This window comes from Mya arenaria, chromosome 11, assembly GCF_026914265.1.
Source record: "Mya arenaria isolate MELC-2E11 chromosome 11, ASM2691426v1".
Lineage (NCBI taxonomy): Eukaryota > Metazoa > Mollusca > Bivalvia > Myida > Myidae > Mya > Mya arenaria.
In genome coordinates this window covers 22,982,476-22,999,105 of record NC_069132.1, presented here as the reverse complement: position 1 = coordinate 22,999,105, position 16,630 = coordinate 22,982,476, and the positions used below count along the sequence as shown (strand labels likewise).

Genomic DNA, 16,630 nt, shown 5'->3' with positions numbered 1-16,630 from the left:
CAATAGTCCTGTTAAAACAATCCTTCCACATAATATATTTTCCTGGATTTTATGTGCAGCTACCTTAATTCCTATTATTGAGGAGATCGTCTCTTAACATAAAAGCATAATATACAAACAATGACAGATTTTGTAACAGGCTTTCTGATTTTGTACTAAGCAAACTGTAAAGTTTATGTATACTTGGGTTTTCAAAATAATTAGCCGGTAAATACTTCTTTCGTAAATCAGAATAGGCAGGGCATTTAATTACAAAATGATACTCTGATTCTACGTCCCCAAAACATAGTTTACATGGTCTTTCAGTCGATGGAATATTTGAATATCTTCCGTATTCAATTTCTAATTTATGTGAAGAACATCTTAATTTAGCTACTGAACTTCTAAACCGTCTAATTGTTAATTTGTCTAAATAGTACTCATGCTCAATATTGTTTTTTATGTGGACATACATTTTAAGTTTAGAACTATCCGAAGGAGCTATCCATTCGTGCATGTATTGGTCCTTAAGTCTCTGTACTACTGCTGCTATAAAACTGAAGTATGATTCATCAAAGACTGAAACCGATCATTTCGCGCGTCAATCTCTCTGGCAAAGTCTTCGAAAAGAAAACTGCAAAGATCGGGTTCCTTCTGCATTAGCTCTTGGTAAACTGCTGACATTTTGATACCAACATGATTCTTGTCAGCCAAGTCTCTATCAAGCTGTACTCCAATGAGAATATTTGCAAGGTAAACTCGGTTTTCTAATATCAAAACGCCAGCCGACCCCCGAAGATCCTGGAACAAATTTCTCACTGTGGAAACACTCGAAGGTCGGATTTGCGTTTGGAGAGAACTTATTAGCTATTGCAACCGTTTTCTCAACTGCCTGTTTCTTCCAGGAACTGTGTACGACCAAATAAAACGGCTGCCCTGGTTCAAGAAAGGTGACAGCGACGGGGGTTTCCAGTTTCTTTAATGGTTTCTGAACTATTTCACAAATTTTCAGAATGGCTATGTCGAGATAGCCAGAAGCATATACTATTTTTACTTTCCTGGGCTGGTCTTCGTCTTTAAAGAGCGCTTCTACATTTGCATAGTCCGTTTCCTCTAAACTCTCGAATGATGCTAGAAATAAAAAAGGGTTACTAGAAGTACTTTTAAATAAGTAGAAATACAAAGTATGTCTACATGTTTTTAAATAAGAACTGGTCAATACAATTTATATTCGTCATAAGCTGACTGATTTACCGAGGAGTAGCACGTGCTTCGCTGTAATAAGATAATCTGTGCCAATTCTAAATGCAGTTCCCGAAGGTCCAAACATGGTCCGTATTCTAACAACCATGTCTCCAACAACTTGCAACACTTCGCTCGGATCACCAGCACATGGCTTTGCTTCGTGAAAACCTATTAAATGCCATTTTAGATGGTTTTATAACTTACATCACTATTCAAAATTACAAACAAAGTGTTACTGAAGAAGACCTTTTAATGAACACTTGTATCAATATTAATGATTTTTAGACATGGAACTTACAAAAGTGTTCAATTTCCAAATGCATGTTGGAAATATCTCGTATCCTCCTTTCTTGCAAAAAGTTTGCCAATTCTTCTGATAACTCTATGCCTTGCGCACGCAGCGGAGTCGAATGGGAACGTGTGCGTTTGAAAACGAACGAAATTCCTGTCGAGACAGTAGACATGGCTGTGTCCTCTTTGTCATCACTGACATGTTTCGAAGATGTAAAGGCATTCTTCCTTGCAAAATATTGTTTCGGGCATGCATCTGTGTCTTGAACATTGAATTGAGGGTTTATGGATACGTTGACAATATCCGGAAATTGCCCATCAATACTGCTGAGGTTCATTATAAACTTCAATATATTCGATATGTATTCGTTTCGTATTTTGCGTTTCTGTAAGAATGCAAGAGCTAATTTAGCATCTTTGACTTTAAAGTACAGACAAACGCACTCCTTCTTTGCAAGTTCAAACTCTAGCCCATGTCTGTCTGCGATCCTATGCAACTCCTCTGCTCCACTCTCTTTTTTAAGGTTCGAGACTATGTCTTCTTCATATTGTTCTACTTCTTCTGGTGTTTTAGTGCGTGTATCAACTTCTATGTTTATTAGAAGTCTCTCCGCAAACTCTGAAAATACAAAACCCGTGATGTTAATGGCAAGTAACCAATAGAATTATGTGGATATATATAGTGTTATTTAAAATGTTATTCAATTTCACTGTTGCCTTTTCACCTCTTAATTGCTGAATTATTTCGATGCATATCAAATCTTTTATTAAATAAACCTAAGTTGTGGTTGTTGTTTTTTCTGTCATATACATGCGAAGTTACTAGTATCTAATGATAACAACACACCATGTCCGTTTTGCACGGGCGGCTGTTCAGTCGTTCTTATGTTTACATCAATAGTTTTGCCATTTGATAAAATCACTTGTATTTGGCTAGTTTCATTATTGATACTGTTCGGGGTTTGGTGTTCACCAAAAGATTCTCCTTGTTCTTGTATGTCTTGCGGATCTTCAGTTTGTTGTTCTGTTGGAATATCTATCATTTCAAAGCCATTTTCGTCTGAAAGCAAGCAGAATTTACAGTTATTACACACAAAACCCGTATGTGATGTTCATTAATATATGTGAAAACAATTTATAGATAAATATAGTAATTCATTGATATTGGTTACCTTCAAAAGGGCGAAGAGAAACGTAATGGTCACGTCCATCGAATCCTAAGCACAGGGTATGCACTGTATTGTGTTGTAAAGCCAAAGCTGGGCGCACTATGGATGCGTCCAGTTTGCCGGCATGATATACCTCTATCGCTCTTTTAAAAGAATTCGCTACGGCATACAACAACATTTGGTCGTTCTGTTTCGGTTCTTGAGGCATGTCCCTTGTGCGTGCAGTGAACATGACCAGTCGTGCATCGTCGACATTGTTCGCTAAGTATTGTTCAGCCCTTTGACGAACTATTTATGCAGTATAATTTCCTGACTTATTTTGCAACAGCAACTGGTCGGCTATTGCTTCAAACATATTGTTCTCCCCCGCAGGTATATCTTTTATAACGAAGCCGAGAGGTTCAATAAGTGTGACAAGATTTTCAGGAACAATGTTTTTTGCTGTTTCACGAATACTATCAGGCTCAGAAACATTTTCGTTCTTTCTTTCACTTGTATCTCCAGGTTGAGAGTGACGCTCATTCTTACCACAGTTATTATCGCATGACACAGGAAGAACATTTTTCTCGTTTGTGACACCTGAAGGGAACTCGGGAATGCATTCTTCGCTTTTTATGTTAGTAATGCCAACACAAATGGAACGGTCTTTTTGTCTAAAACACAACAAAATTACGACCAGAAAAACACATATTGCCACGAAACACGATGCAGCCATCTGGTCCTGCAAAACGAGAACAACGTTTTTTTTGTGGTTTCAAGTATTGTTAAAAAAATCTGTTTATCGTCATAAATTCCTATTATTTTCTTACCAAACTTGACCGTAAAACCCCCATTATAGCGCCTATTATGTTCAATATTTAATCAATGCGTTAATCAGAAATAAAATCAATCACTTCCTTAATTATAAAAGTTTCCGATCCACGCAATATTATGGAATCCCTCTTATTATATTTTTACGTTTAATTACATTGACGTGTACATTAAAATATACTAATTTGGGATTCCTAAAGTAAAATTTGTTTCTATTGTTTAAGTTATGTTTTTATCATTTCTGGAGAAAAAAAAACTTCATTATAGCATTACTGCTGTTTATTAGTGACTAGCAAATTAAACTAACATATTGATAAAGCTTCTACGATTTAGTATATAATATCATTGTATAATCTTGTTAAAACCTTGAATGATGTCATGTGACCAATGCATCCACTCATATTAAAAAGAGTTAATCTATAAATAATCATAGCCTTATACATGATTTGATAAAACATATTACACGGAATATATATAATTTAAAATTATCTCACCATTTCATTAAAGAAATTTAAAAGTGTGTTGTACCAATATTGAATATCCATTTTTTTTTCAAATTGGCGTTTACTTAAACTTATGGTCCTGACCGGGTAGAATTTGCCGTAACGGGTGGAATTCCAAACAAAATGACACATACACTAAAATAGGTCATTGTCTTTCATTTTCCAGAGGTTAATGAAAAGGATATTTGCAATAATTTCACAACTATTGAGACAACTGATTCAGCTATGCTTGATTTATCTAATTATTATTATTATTGATTTTATTATTATTATTATTATTATTATTATTATTATTATTATTATTATTATTATTATTATTGTCATTATTATTATTTTTATTATTTTTAGTAGTAGTAGTAATAGTAGCAGCAGCAGCAGCAGCAGCAGCAGCAGCAGCAGCAGCAGCAGTAGCAGTAGCAGTAGTAGTAGTAGTAGTTATAGTTTATATAGAGCTTATATAGAGCTTTTTTATAAAAATACACGCTCAAAAGCGCTTTACAAACTGCATATCACAGATTATGGATAAACTATACAAAATGAAATGAATACCAAATTACCGTTCATTATAATGTAATGCTTAAAATAAATTTCCAATGCCTAATTGTAATTAAAAAAGATTCAATTTATAGCAAAGAACATTTCATTAAACATAACAAAATAATTAAAACAGTTGTAAAAGTAATTGCATTTAAAAAAATATATATAATGTTATTTATAGTTATATATATAGTTTTATGGTTATATAATATCTGTTTTCATATTACTTTGATGTTATATATAATCAGTTCCCATATACCCATCGGTAAGCTTCAAAAAGACACTCAAAACTTACTATATGGGTATATTCAGTTCCCATACACCCATATAGTGGGTTTTGAGTGCCTTTTTGAAACTTGCCGATGTTTATTCACAGTTTTTATATAGAGGGAATCGCGTTCCGCAACATTCCAGCTGCTGATTGAAAGCTTCTGTTACCATATCTTACAGTTGGACTTTTGTAACCATAAGTGTTCAAGAGTTGTTTTGGATTTCTAAGTTCCTGGATATCGAGTATATTTCTATCATGTTCACAACATACGTTGGTGCTCGGTCATTGAATGCTTTATAAGTATGTGTAAGAATCTTGTACTCTATACCCTGCACTACACTGGAAGCCAATGGAGTTTTATCCGTGTCTTAATTATGCTTCGGAGAAATCTGAAAATGAATTTGTAGGACCGGTGTAATGTCACTACATCTCTTCCCTAAAATAGTAAATATGACCCTTGATGGTTGAAAAACATACAGCAATTTTTCAATCTGGGCGCCGCTATAACTGAATATTAGTAAAGACCCAGGGGCGATTTTCATTAAACTTCTAAAGGCATTTTCTAACTTAAGTCATTTCTCTAATTTTATTATCTCTTAAGCCTTATGAAATAAAAAGTAAAGAATTTTCAAAATACATTATTTCTACTGACCTTATTGAAAAACAAATTCATTAATGCTAATACACTTATACATTCCTTTCATTTGACAATGAAAATGTTAAGAAATTGGCTTAAGTTAGTAAATGACTTAAAAAGTGTCATGAATTCGGCTTTGCTGGTTGTTTAGGTTTCTATTAAGGCAAATGTTTTACTCCGTTTTTAGATTTAAGATTAAAGCAGATCATATATCTTTGAGGCAGAAAAAAGATTTAATGTTTTCAATTGTTTAAATGATGTCATCTTTTGTCACTTGGTGTATGATATATCGGCATTATTTTACTTAATGAGCTGAAGCAGCTGGAAACAATGGGGTTGAGCTCAGATTACTGCCGAACATTGTTATCATCAACGATAATTAATGTTTTTTTGAAGTTTTTTACTTTGGGTAGTAACTAGAAATCATAAACGACCCATCTGTCCAGTTTGTAGAATTAAAAAAAAGCCTACAGTACTGAAACAAACTTTTGGATTTAACTGTTTTTATAACACTAATAGTTATGTCAACTTATCTGTTGCCTTGTTTTTTGTTTATTACATGAAAAATCGCCTGAAACTGTTAACTATTTTTTGAAGTAAATGTCTCGGTTTTTATGACGAATGTATATCTAATGTCACGTCTTTGTGTCGATGGGGTCATGGCTTATTGCAATTTATGGCACACTCAGAGATATCAATTTCCGAGGAACTGTTTTAATAGAGAACACAGACGTTTCGTTTAACCTAGAAGTAAACGCATTAGAGACGAACTCAAAAACAACAAACAGTCCACCGTGGAAATTATTTACCTATTTGCCGAGCTTGCTAAATTAAAAAAAAATATATGCGAATATTTTATGTTAACTTTTGTTGTGTCTTTGGCGTCGCTTTCAGAAGGAAAACAAATGCATGCATGCTGCCATGATGCTTTAACGCACATACTATCTATATTTCAGATTAAATGCATAGTAGTAGCATTATGTATTACATGAAATTCATTGAAACAACATTCATTATTCTGTATTTACACATATTTATTTGTATACGTAAGCCATCTTATTTTATGAATTTTAACACTGGTCACGTTGACCTATTTTAAATAAATATTGTGTGTTATATTTCCATGAATAAACTTTCTTCTTCTACATATATCATGGTAAGAATTGCGTTGAGGAGAGTTATATTATAATCTGTACTTGATCACGCCATTTCGATAGTTCGTTTTGTTTTCTGTATGATTTCTGTATAATTGTATTAAAATATTAATTCTACAAACATATGGTCTTTTCCTTATCGTGTCTTCAGGACTTATAGATGTATCATGATTACATTATTCATATTCGTAAACTGCAATAGTTTCTTGGCGATTTCAAAGCCCGCAGTTAAGGTCCCAGTATCACAAAAATATGTCATTTTTCAATTTCAATCTCCACACATTTCATCACATAACCGCAGAGCATGATTCAAAATTGTATATCATTTTCTCCTTTAAAGGTGGATCGTCTCATAGATTATGTTGGTACAAATATTTGGTCAATATTTAAAAAAAAAATAGTTATGGGGCAAAACTTATACATGAAAGTCATATTAGTATTGTGATAATACTCAAATTCAAATTTTGCCCGAAAAATCATTTTTCATTAGGATATTGAGCAATGACGTTCAACGATATGATGCACATATTCATGCGCTTTAAAATCGAGTAAAACTAATTATTTTGAATCATGCTGTATTGTTAAAAAGATGAGCTTTAGAAACGATATTTTCGGGATATTGGGGCCTGATCCAAGATAATTCTACCATTGTACAGTACCTACCTAACTAAGTACTTTGTCGAAGTCATGTGCATACTGTGAAACAAAAGGAGTGTTGTATTTATTTTGAATACATTTTGCTGTGCCTTTGTTGGTCTAGTTCATGTATGTACACAACAATTGCTTAGCACCGATACATTCTGAATTACAGATGTTCCTTTCTTACTCTGAAAATGAATTCCCTCAAATATTGACCAAACAGTGTCACCCTTTCTTGATAGCTTGGCAGCTCCATGATCTTCGGACTAATATGAGAATCATTTTGACTTAGAATTTTCAATTTTGAGCATACATTGGTTCAACTAATTGTCTTGTTTTATTCCGGCAGGCACTATAGATTAGCCTTGTGCCTTGTGTCATTTCCTTCAACATTTTGTGATAGGTATGCACCCGTCACAACATTATTTGAATGATTTGTTATGAAACAAACAATTCGTATGATATTTGTGCCACAACAAACTAGATAATTTATCTACGCGGGCGCAACGCTAACAGGGACACAATCAAGCTACCTGTAGAGAAACTAGGTGTAACAAAATCAGACAATTCTGAATTAGAGTTGGCACCATTCCGCATACACTCTGGGGAGAAAATTGATAGCAACAATAACTCTTGAAGGAAAAATCCAGGAAGGAACATAAGAATATTCCCTCAAAAATGCAAGGGCTGCTGCAGATTGCCCCTAACCAGTAACTCCCTACTAGTCGCCATTTTCGGAAAATATTTCGGCGGAAGTCAGACGAAGCCATGCAGGGGACCACAGCAACACAATCTGGATGTTGTAAAATCTCATGAAGGTCATCTGTCAAGAGATCATTCTTTGCCGAGATGAAAAGGCACGTGTAAAACTTTTCTTTAATACCCCCTTTGATTTAAACATTATATATCTAACAACGATTGTGAAGAAAGCTATGAAAGCTTAAACTAAGTCACTCTCGTTGGCACGATGTTGCGCGAGATTGTGGTCTTGTGTTGTTGGGAAAACCGCAGTACCCGGAGAAAACCCACTTGTCCGGCTTGGTGACCACTACCCGCTTTAGAATGTGACGATGAAATAAAGCTATCGTCCCGATTGCCCATATTTGCTATTTTACGCTATCCCTACAAATAATTTCTTTGCATACACAGGTCCAATCCAGACAGGAAACTTTATTATGAATGTATAATTATGACATATCAAAAAACAACAGTCTACAAACATTTTAATTTATGTTTTTTCGAAAAGTTGTGAAAAATGTCAATTTAATTGGAAAACCTCATTTTGATGGCGTTTTTTTAAAAAATGTTTTATCCGGCCGTGTGAACGCTATGTTTATTTCGGCCAAACCCTATGAAAGCAGTGAAAATGTCATTGTATTGTAGCGAAAAGAGTAAAAAAGAGTACAATGCTTTTCACTGAAAAAATAAGGCATTTTGAAACGGCCAATAAATTTCGTTTAACATCAGTGGTTTAACTCCGCATTGGCAATTTATACAAACATATCAATTATACAAAACAAAACAACCATGTTTTTTTGAGTCGAGACATACTTGTTTTCTCTCACTTTTTCCAATAGCGCCATGTTAGCAAACAGCTAAGACTATAGTGCTACGTACACACATATACGTATATGATCAGTCTTTCTATCATGTTTACCTCATTTGCCAACGAAACACTACGCTGTTTACATCATGTTTTTTGAAAAATTATATTTATTGCTTGCAACAATGCTTTACTTGAATCGGTGTATGAACAGTTCAGTGTTTGCCACACCAGCGGAAATCACCATGTTTGCTACACCAACGGACTTCAATCAGTTTGCTACACCTGAGGACGCAACAATGTTTTCTGCACCAACGGACACCAATCAGTTTGCTACACCGGCGGACATCAGTACATTTTCTACACCAGATGATATCAATCTGTTTGGCACGCCAACGGATATCAATCAGTTTGCTACCCCAACGGACACCAATGAGTTTGCTACACAAGCGGACATCAGTCCGTTTTCCACACCAGATGATATCAATCTGTCTGGCACGCCATCGGACATCAACATATTTGCTTCACGAAAGGACATCAAGCAATTAATTTTGCAGTTGTTTCAACAGCATGGCGATGAGATATGTCCTCTCACAGATGTATGTACGTCTGTGAGGTCTGATCTTATAGGCAACCAAAACAGAAAACCTTGCTGCCTGGGTAAGTCTATGAAATATCTATAATTTTCAATCATAATTTAAAGGTGTACTATCAAATCAAAATTGCCGATGTTTTGCCATATTATATGTGTCGTTGTCAACGTCGTCGTTGTGCCAAAACCCACGAATCTTGGACTGTGCCTAAAAACCTGTAAATAAAAATGGGTTTCGGGAATTATTGTACACTTTTGGCGCTTTTCTTTAAACCCAACTTAGTTTCAAAAGGATTGTTTGTATTGCAAAATATTTGAAATTCATATCCGTTGTATACATTTGGATAATTTCTTTCATTTGTTTATCAAATGACAAATTCTGCTCATTGACAAACACTGAAAAATCTGAAATACAAACATGTACATAAAACTGAAAAAAAAAGACTACACAAAATAAAAATATATTTAAGATTTCACTGCGCAACCTTTTCGTCCGATTTTTGTTTGTTTCTTCCAATGCTTTTGTTGGCGATTTAATCATATTTTGTACAAATCGGTGTGCTATTACTGCATTTGTAACCATGGTAACATTTTTATATGCCGATCTATAAACCATACACTGAAGTAAAACAAGACTAAATACTTTAATCACTTTTTGAATCAAATATCAATTTATAGCGAACGCCGGTAATATTAATCCTTTTATAATGAATTATTCATAAAGAATACAATATACGTGATTGATAAAACAACAACAAAAGACGCTTTACAAATGCCCTATAAAACTAAACTAATATATTTCTTTGGCGTTTGTATGCACCTTTTTTAGAATTTTAAAATGGATGTCATGGGCTAGTAACATGAAACATTTGTGTTTTCAGATTGTTCTTGCGGTGAAGACTGTGAGTTTTACAACGACTGTTGTTTTCGTAACCATTCACGTCCGTACCAAAGCAACGATGAGAAATGTGTGTTGGCTATTTCCCACGCAAACCAAAACATTAAATACGTCCCTTCGTATTATATGGTTGCAACCTGCCCTAATGACACAAACTGCTCTAAGTTCGAAGACGTTGCACCGTGGGGAAGTTTGTATCCAGTATATTCCAAATTACATCACCAGATATTTCTGAACGCTAAATGTGCACGGTGTAATGGTGTTACGTTATTTAATCACTTTTCGCCAGTTTTCACCTGCTCCGATGTATCGGTTCAGTCAATAGAAACTTTGACGTACAGTATTGAATCAGGATCGTGGACAAATGAATGTGCTGTTGGCTTTGAAAACTTAAATCAAACCCTTCTCGTCTCCAAGAAACTCTGCTGGAAAGATATAATTGAGTCATGTTTGACAGACACATTTGAAATTCCAAGATTTTTAACGAATACCACACGACATCATGACATAGTGTCTGCTTGCAAAGGCGACTTTTACTCCCCTTTTGTTAAACTTTCAAAATCTCTAAAAGTGTACAAAAATGTATTTTGCTACTATTGCGACGAGCATGTAGCCAACTGGGAACCATCTTGTTCAACTCATTACTCTCCATCGAAGAACGCATTTGGTGGAATGGTTTCTATTCTTAACTACGACGCCATTAAAATAAACAAGTTGACCTTCAAAAAGCCTCTTGCATGCATTTATACTTCCACGGGATATTCGGTAAGTGTTCAAATATTCTTTAAAAATAAAGGTATGTTATTTTTAAATTTAAATTAATCAAAATTAAATATGAATGATATATATTTTTGTTATAGGAAAAATGTTGACTGTTCCGATATAAAAGCTTATCAGAGATATATTATTTATTTTTATTAATTTAAGATAAGATTATTTGATATTTATTTCCTGTAGTCATATGTTAAATACTTGATACGCACACTCTTACATTCTGTACTAAGTCTTCATGAAAAGCATGACAGAATGTTATCACTATCTGTTTCCAGGTAACAAACGATTGTCGACCGATCAATTGCCCTACAGGACAGATACGTACGAAGGTTGGTAGGTGTGATTTCACAAGTCTATCAGGTTTGAATACAGGATACAAACTTTTTCTAGGACTGAAGCTGCATATTTCAGTTTTGATAGACACTGTTGTTATAATGGACGGGCGTATCGACATAAAGGAAAAGCTATCTATAGCTTCTCAACTTTCGAGCAAATGGACAGTGGTCAGAATCTAGTTTGGTGTCTCGAAAATGTATAATGGTAGTACATCTCTTAACCACGTGGCGTTATATTACGAACATATTCGATCAAGGCCCCTTTCGGTTGTCGTTGATGACCTTATTCGGTCATTTAAAACCCCATGGAAAGGTCATCTGGGTAATAGCGAAATTCTTTTTGACCCGAAATATATGCCGTTTTTATCCTCGAGATTCGACATATTATCTTCCGGAGCGTACGGGTTTTCTGTAGATGTCAAATACAATGCGAACATTGATTGGTACTTGTATATGGACATAGGATCAAGCAGACCATCTCTTTTACCGATTAAAAGGACATTTCTATGTCATACTGTATCCTTTGAAAATGACCAGTTTGAGATGACAAAGGACAAGTCATCTTTGCTAGTTCCAAAATATAACCTGACTGTACAGGAGGTCGATTTCGCCTTGGTGAAGGGCCACAATGGAAGGGTCAAGGTCAATGTATGCTTGGATAAAACATCATTTAAACAGTTGGTTGGCGGGGCATATTGCATGTTGCCTTTTGAGATTTTGATTATGATGACATTGTGTTTATTTGTTCATATAGTGTTGTGTTTCTGCGCGCGATGTTGAATAAGAATTAGAATAGCTTAAGCCTTGTGCCTTTTAAACAGGGTCATCATTAAATTTAAGACAACTGGGCTTATTTCAGTTAATGGCAAAAGTGTTTAATGCATCATACTACTTACCGATATAATGCTATACATTACTATACTTTTGCTACTTTATTTTAATAACTGAGTTAAGCAATATTTTTTTCGTTGAATCATATCTATCAATCAGAATATGCTTATCACATTTCAAAGTATGACATAATAAATATTATGAAAATAGTGTTTGGTAGGTCATTTTATTGTTGCTTATATATGAATTGACTTTAGATTATACAACTAATTTACAAAAGGATTAAAGAAGTACAATATTAAATATTTGTATAAAGCTATTTTATATATCAGTAGAATTTGAATATTCTTGAATGTAAAAAGCAGTTCAAACAAAATAATAGAAATTGAAAAAAGATATAAATAAAAATGTATGGATATAGTGTGATTGCTCGATTTTATCATGTGTATTTTTATTTTGTATAACGATTTAAAATTTCCAAAAATGTAGGTACAAAAAACCCGTTTCTTACAATTTCCCAATTACTTTTATAATTATCTGAGATATTTTTATTTTCATAAATGTAACATGCTTATTCATGGGGAGACATATTGCTTTTGCTCGAATTGTCTGTTCATGCGTCTGTCCGTCACAAATCGTGTCCGCTCTCTTGAACCACTTGAAAGATTTTGAAATAACAAGCCACAAATGTTAATCATATTTAGACGGTGTGCAGAACGCATGTTACAACCAGATCGGCTTAAGATCAATTTTACACATAGCGGTCAAAGGTCATATCACTATAATATGACTATATTTCGTGTCCGCTCCATATTTCTTGAACCGCTTGAGTGTTTTTGAAATAACTACCCACCCATGTTCACCATATTGAAACAGAGCAAATGTTACAACCAGCTCTTTTCAAAGTCAATGTCACAGTTAGATGTCAAATATCATATAACTACAATTCGTGTCCGCTCCATATTTCGCGAACCGCTTGAATAATTTTAAAATAACTACCCACGAATGTTCACCATATTGAGACGATGGGCGAATTGTACAAATCGGTGTTACAAACAAAGTAAAACAGATATCTTTAATCGAGATTCCGATTCGAAATGTTTTGCGACTTATGTTGTACAGAACAGAACAGACCAGATGGTCGTATTCAAAAATATAATCCATGAAAAAATAATATCATGGGTAACCAATATAAATTAAACATAGAAATAAACTTACACATACTTGCATTGTAATGATGGATATCTTTTCTTAATATTAATTGATTAATTTCATGTTGTAATTACATTTTAAATACTTGATACGCACATCTACCTTTAACCTAACCCTATAAGTTAAGGGTTTATAAGACACGTACTCTGATGTCGACATACGTCGAAAATACATAGATGGCAGTTACAGAAGTCGAAGAGCATGGCATACAACTAGCTGGCAATATACAACACAGATTATTGCGAATACATCTTTGTAGCACTTGTATTGGAAAAAGTTGAACTATGAAAGGACGATAAACAAGAAGTGCACCGTGTATGTGTGTATTTTAGGTTTGTAACATTGATGATTTACCAATTTACATTTTACAACCGCCAACTCATCGGTTGTATGTTTACATTTTACACTGCACATTTTCATTTTTCATTGTACCGATTGGAGTTTTATTCTCGTTGCATCTATTCAACAGACGATTCAGTTGTGTTAATAAAGTTGTGTATGGTAAACACACGTTATTCTGTGAAAGTCACATGCCGAGTTTTACATTGCGGTGTGTAAAATTCAAATTTCAGTTCGTAGTTCTACAAAGTACATTGTATGGCGGTGACTTCATTCGCAGTTGAACATGTTTACGAGATGAATTTAATTTAATTTATAGATAGCTCCGCCTTAAAACCGTGTCTTAACTCCTCCTTACTTCTTTCGGAAATTTCCGCTATCACTCGGCTCTATTTAAACCAATTATGGATACTTTGGACCATGGACATTGCGAACCTTATTATGGACATTACGAATCATCTATATTATGACACTATGGACTATGATTTGGAAACAGGATGGATTATAAATTATTTCATGTCGAATAAAATAATATATGATATTACAACATGTTTTTGTCTATATAATAGTAATTAATACGCACATATGACATGAAATGAGATGTATGCAAAATGATACTTGACTCAAACACAACAAAATGTAAGTCATTAGCATTAAATTATACTTCACGAATGAAAAGTCCCATTGTCTTATTTTTCTTTTAAAGCTGCACTCTCACAGATTGACCGTGTTGACAACTATTTTTATTTTTTTGTTTTGGAATTAGCCATTTTTTGCGTAAATGTCTGAATACCAGTGGTATAAGACTGCTGACAAAAGATCAGATACAGTTTTTCAGTTTTACGTTCGCAAATTGATGTTTTATGGCTAAAAGTGATACTACAGTAACGTTTTAAGAAAAATGAAAAATGTCGGCAGCTTTGCAAACAATTTAGATCTGTTTTATTGTGAGTAATCTTATTATTTGTATAGAAAGCATTGCTGCCAAAATCAGCCGAGTCTGGGACAAAAAAAAAATGTTTAAGATTGCAAGTTATATTAGATAATTTAAAATTTACGAAGAAAATCGCGCGTTTGTTTTTTCTAATCTAAGACTCACGATATCTATTTTTTCATGTTCTTGAAATCCCCCACTTGATTGTTATGGTTCACAGTGGCAGATCCCGTAATTCATAACTGGGGGACACAAGTGGGTTGTTCTTGACTAAATAATATGGTGATTTTTAACCCATTTAGGAACATTGATCGTCAAAATAAAATAAAAGATGAAGTTAATTTAAGTTTTTATTGTGAAATAAAGAGAGAGTACTCGGACTTACAACCGGGAATTTACAGGAAGTAGGCGAAGATGTTATCTCCCTTGCTTGATTCGTAGGAAATAAACGAAAGAAAATCCAATTCGTTAGCTCCGGCCATTCACCTTCGTTTCTTTCGGTGACATTTACCATATAAGGTATAGGCGGAATCGTCTATCCTTGTAATTCTGAACTTGTCAATTCACGTTTGTAAACCTGGACTTGTTGGACTTCAAATGTTCATTTTACGAATGCGAGTGTCGACTGTAGGATTGCAGTTTTACATATGCATGATTCGGCTTTCTAAATTACATCATCATATCGTTCAAGGCAAGTTATGCGATCCATGTTTTTGTGAGTTTATACAGGGTAGATCTGACAAATATACATTTTGACTACTATAATGACAAATGACAAATCAATATGGAAAAACTGACAAATAGAAACAACAAATAGCACGTCTACATTGACAAATGTAAGAGATATTTAGTACGATTAAGAAGCACATTGTGGGAATTACACGTCTGGACTTTTGGCAACGAATAGCCTCCATAATGCCCAACCAGTAAGTCATCATCGATTACTATTTTCGGACCATTTTCCGTTATAAATATATTTTTTTCTTGTTCTCCCACTACCAGGAATCGTTGTCGATGCGCGTAATGGTCTGGTGGATGGTGGTGGCTGCGGTGGCAGCTCTCATGTTCTTCATCTCGCCACTCGTCTCGTGGCCCTAGAGAAGACGTACCGTATCCAGAACCGGAATTCAAATGAATTCCTCAGTTGAACATAGACTTAGGCCGCTTGATTTTCATAATAAGTAGAAGAGACTTTTCATAAGATATCAGATTGGGCAATCAACGGATAGTTATTAGTTAACTGAGTCCAAACAGACATAAGCAGACCTTGGGAGCGTGTCGTGGTGTGCTAAAAATGTAAAACGTTCGTAATTAACAAATAGTTGAGCGTGTCCGGCGTTCAGTTCAATTTTGCTGTAGGTATACAAACATTCAAATTACTTGTGTAATATCAATTGAGTCCATTGGATATTTTCTGAACGAAAATTCATATTAGTTACGTAAAATCTATGAATGTATTTCTTCCAATTTGAAATGCATCGCAAAATAGTATATGTTATAGGACCCCCCTCCATCCCTGTTTTTGATGGTTTTGATGTAGTCGCTGTTATCGGCGTCGTCGTTTAATTGTTTTGCCTTGGCTTAAGATTCACGATATTCAAATTAAACATGTACTGATGTTGGCAGGGACAATACACAAGTGTTTAGCAAAGCGCAAAACTCTGGCTGTAACAATACATCCTTAGTTTTTCCCCTTTTTCGACAGAAAAAAACAGACGTGCGTTAGTGGTTTTTAGAGGGCCACATTGTGATTAAATCGCATGTTGTTGTGTTTTACTTTCTATCCTGATGTGTATATATATTTTTAGCATACTCATTATGTTCAATTTACTAACTTTAGCTGTTATGCATTTTTAAACATATTTTGTATTTGTTCTATCGATTATATGGTTTTATTATGTGTGTATACAAATATTAACCATAAATCGTACTATTAT

General features: G+C 34.3%; 1 protein-coding gene across 1 annotated transcript; it reads right to left on the bottom strand.

Moving 5' to 3' along the window:
* Positions 1–97: 97 nt before the first annotated feature.
* On the bottom strand, positions 98–4,045 carry LOC128209663 (uncharacterized). The gene is made up of 6 exons (XM_052913802.1): positions 3,989–4,045; positions 2,688–3,405; positions 2,363–2,575; positions 1,523–2,134; positions 1,234–1,392; positions 98–1,110 (listed from the first exon to the last, which is right to left on the bottom strand). The coding sequence occupies exons 2-6, from the start codon at positions 2,914–2,916 to the stop codon at positions 701–703; spliced, it is 1,623 nt and encodes a 540-aa protein (XP_052769762.1). The 5' UTR covers positions 2,917–3,405; positions 3,989–4,045; the 3' UTR covers positions 98–700.
* Between the last annotated feature and the right edge of the window lie 12,585 nt (positions 4,046–16,630).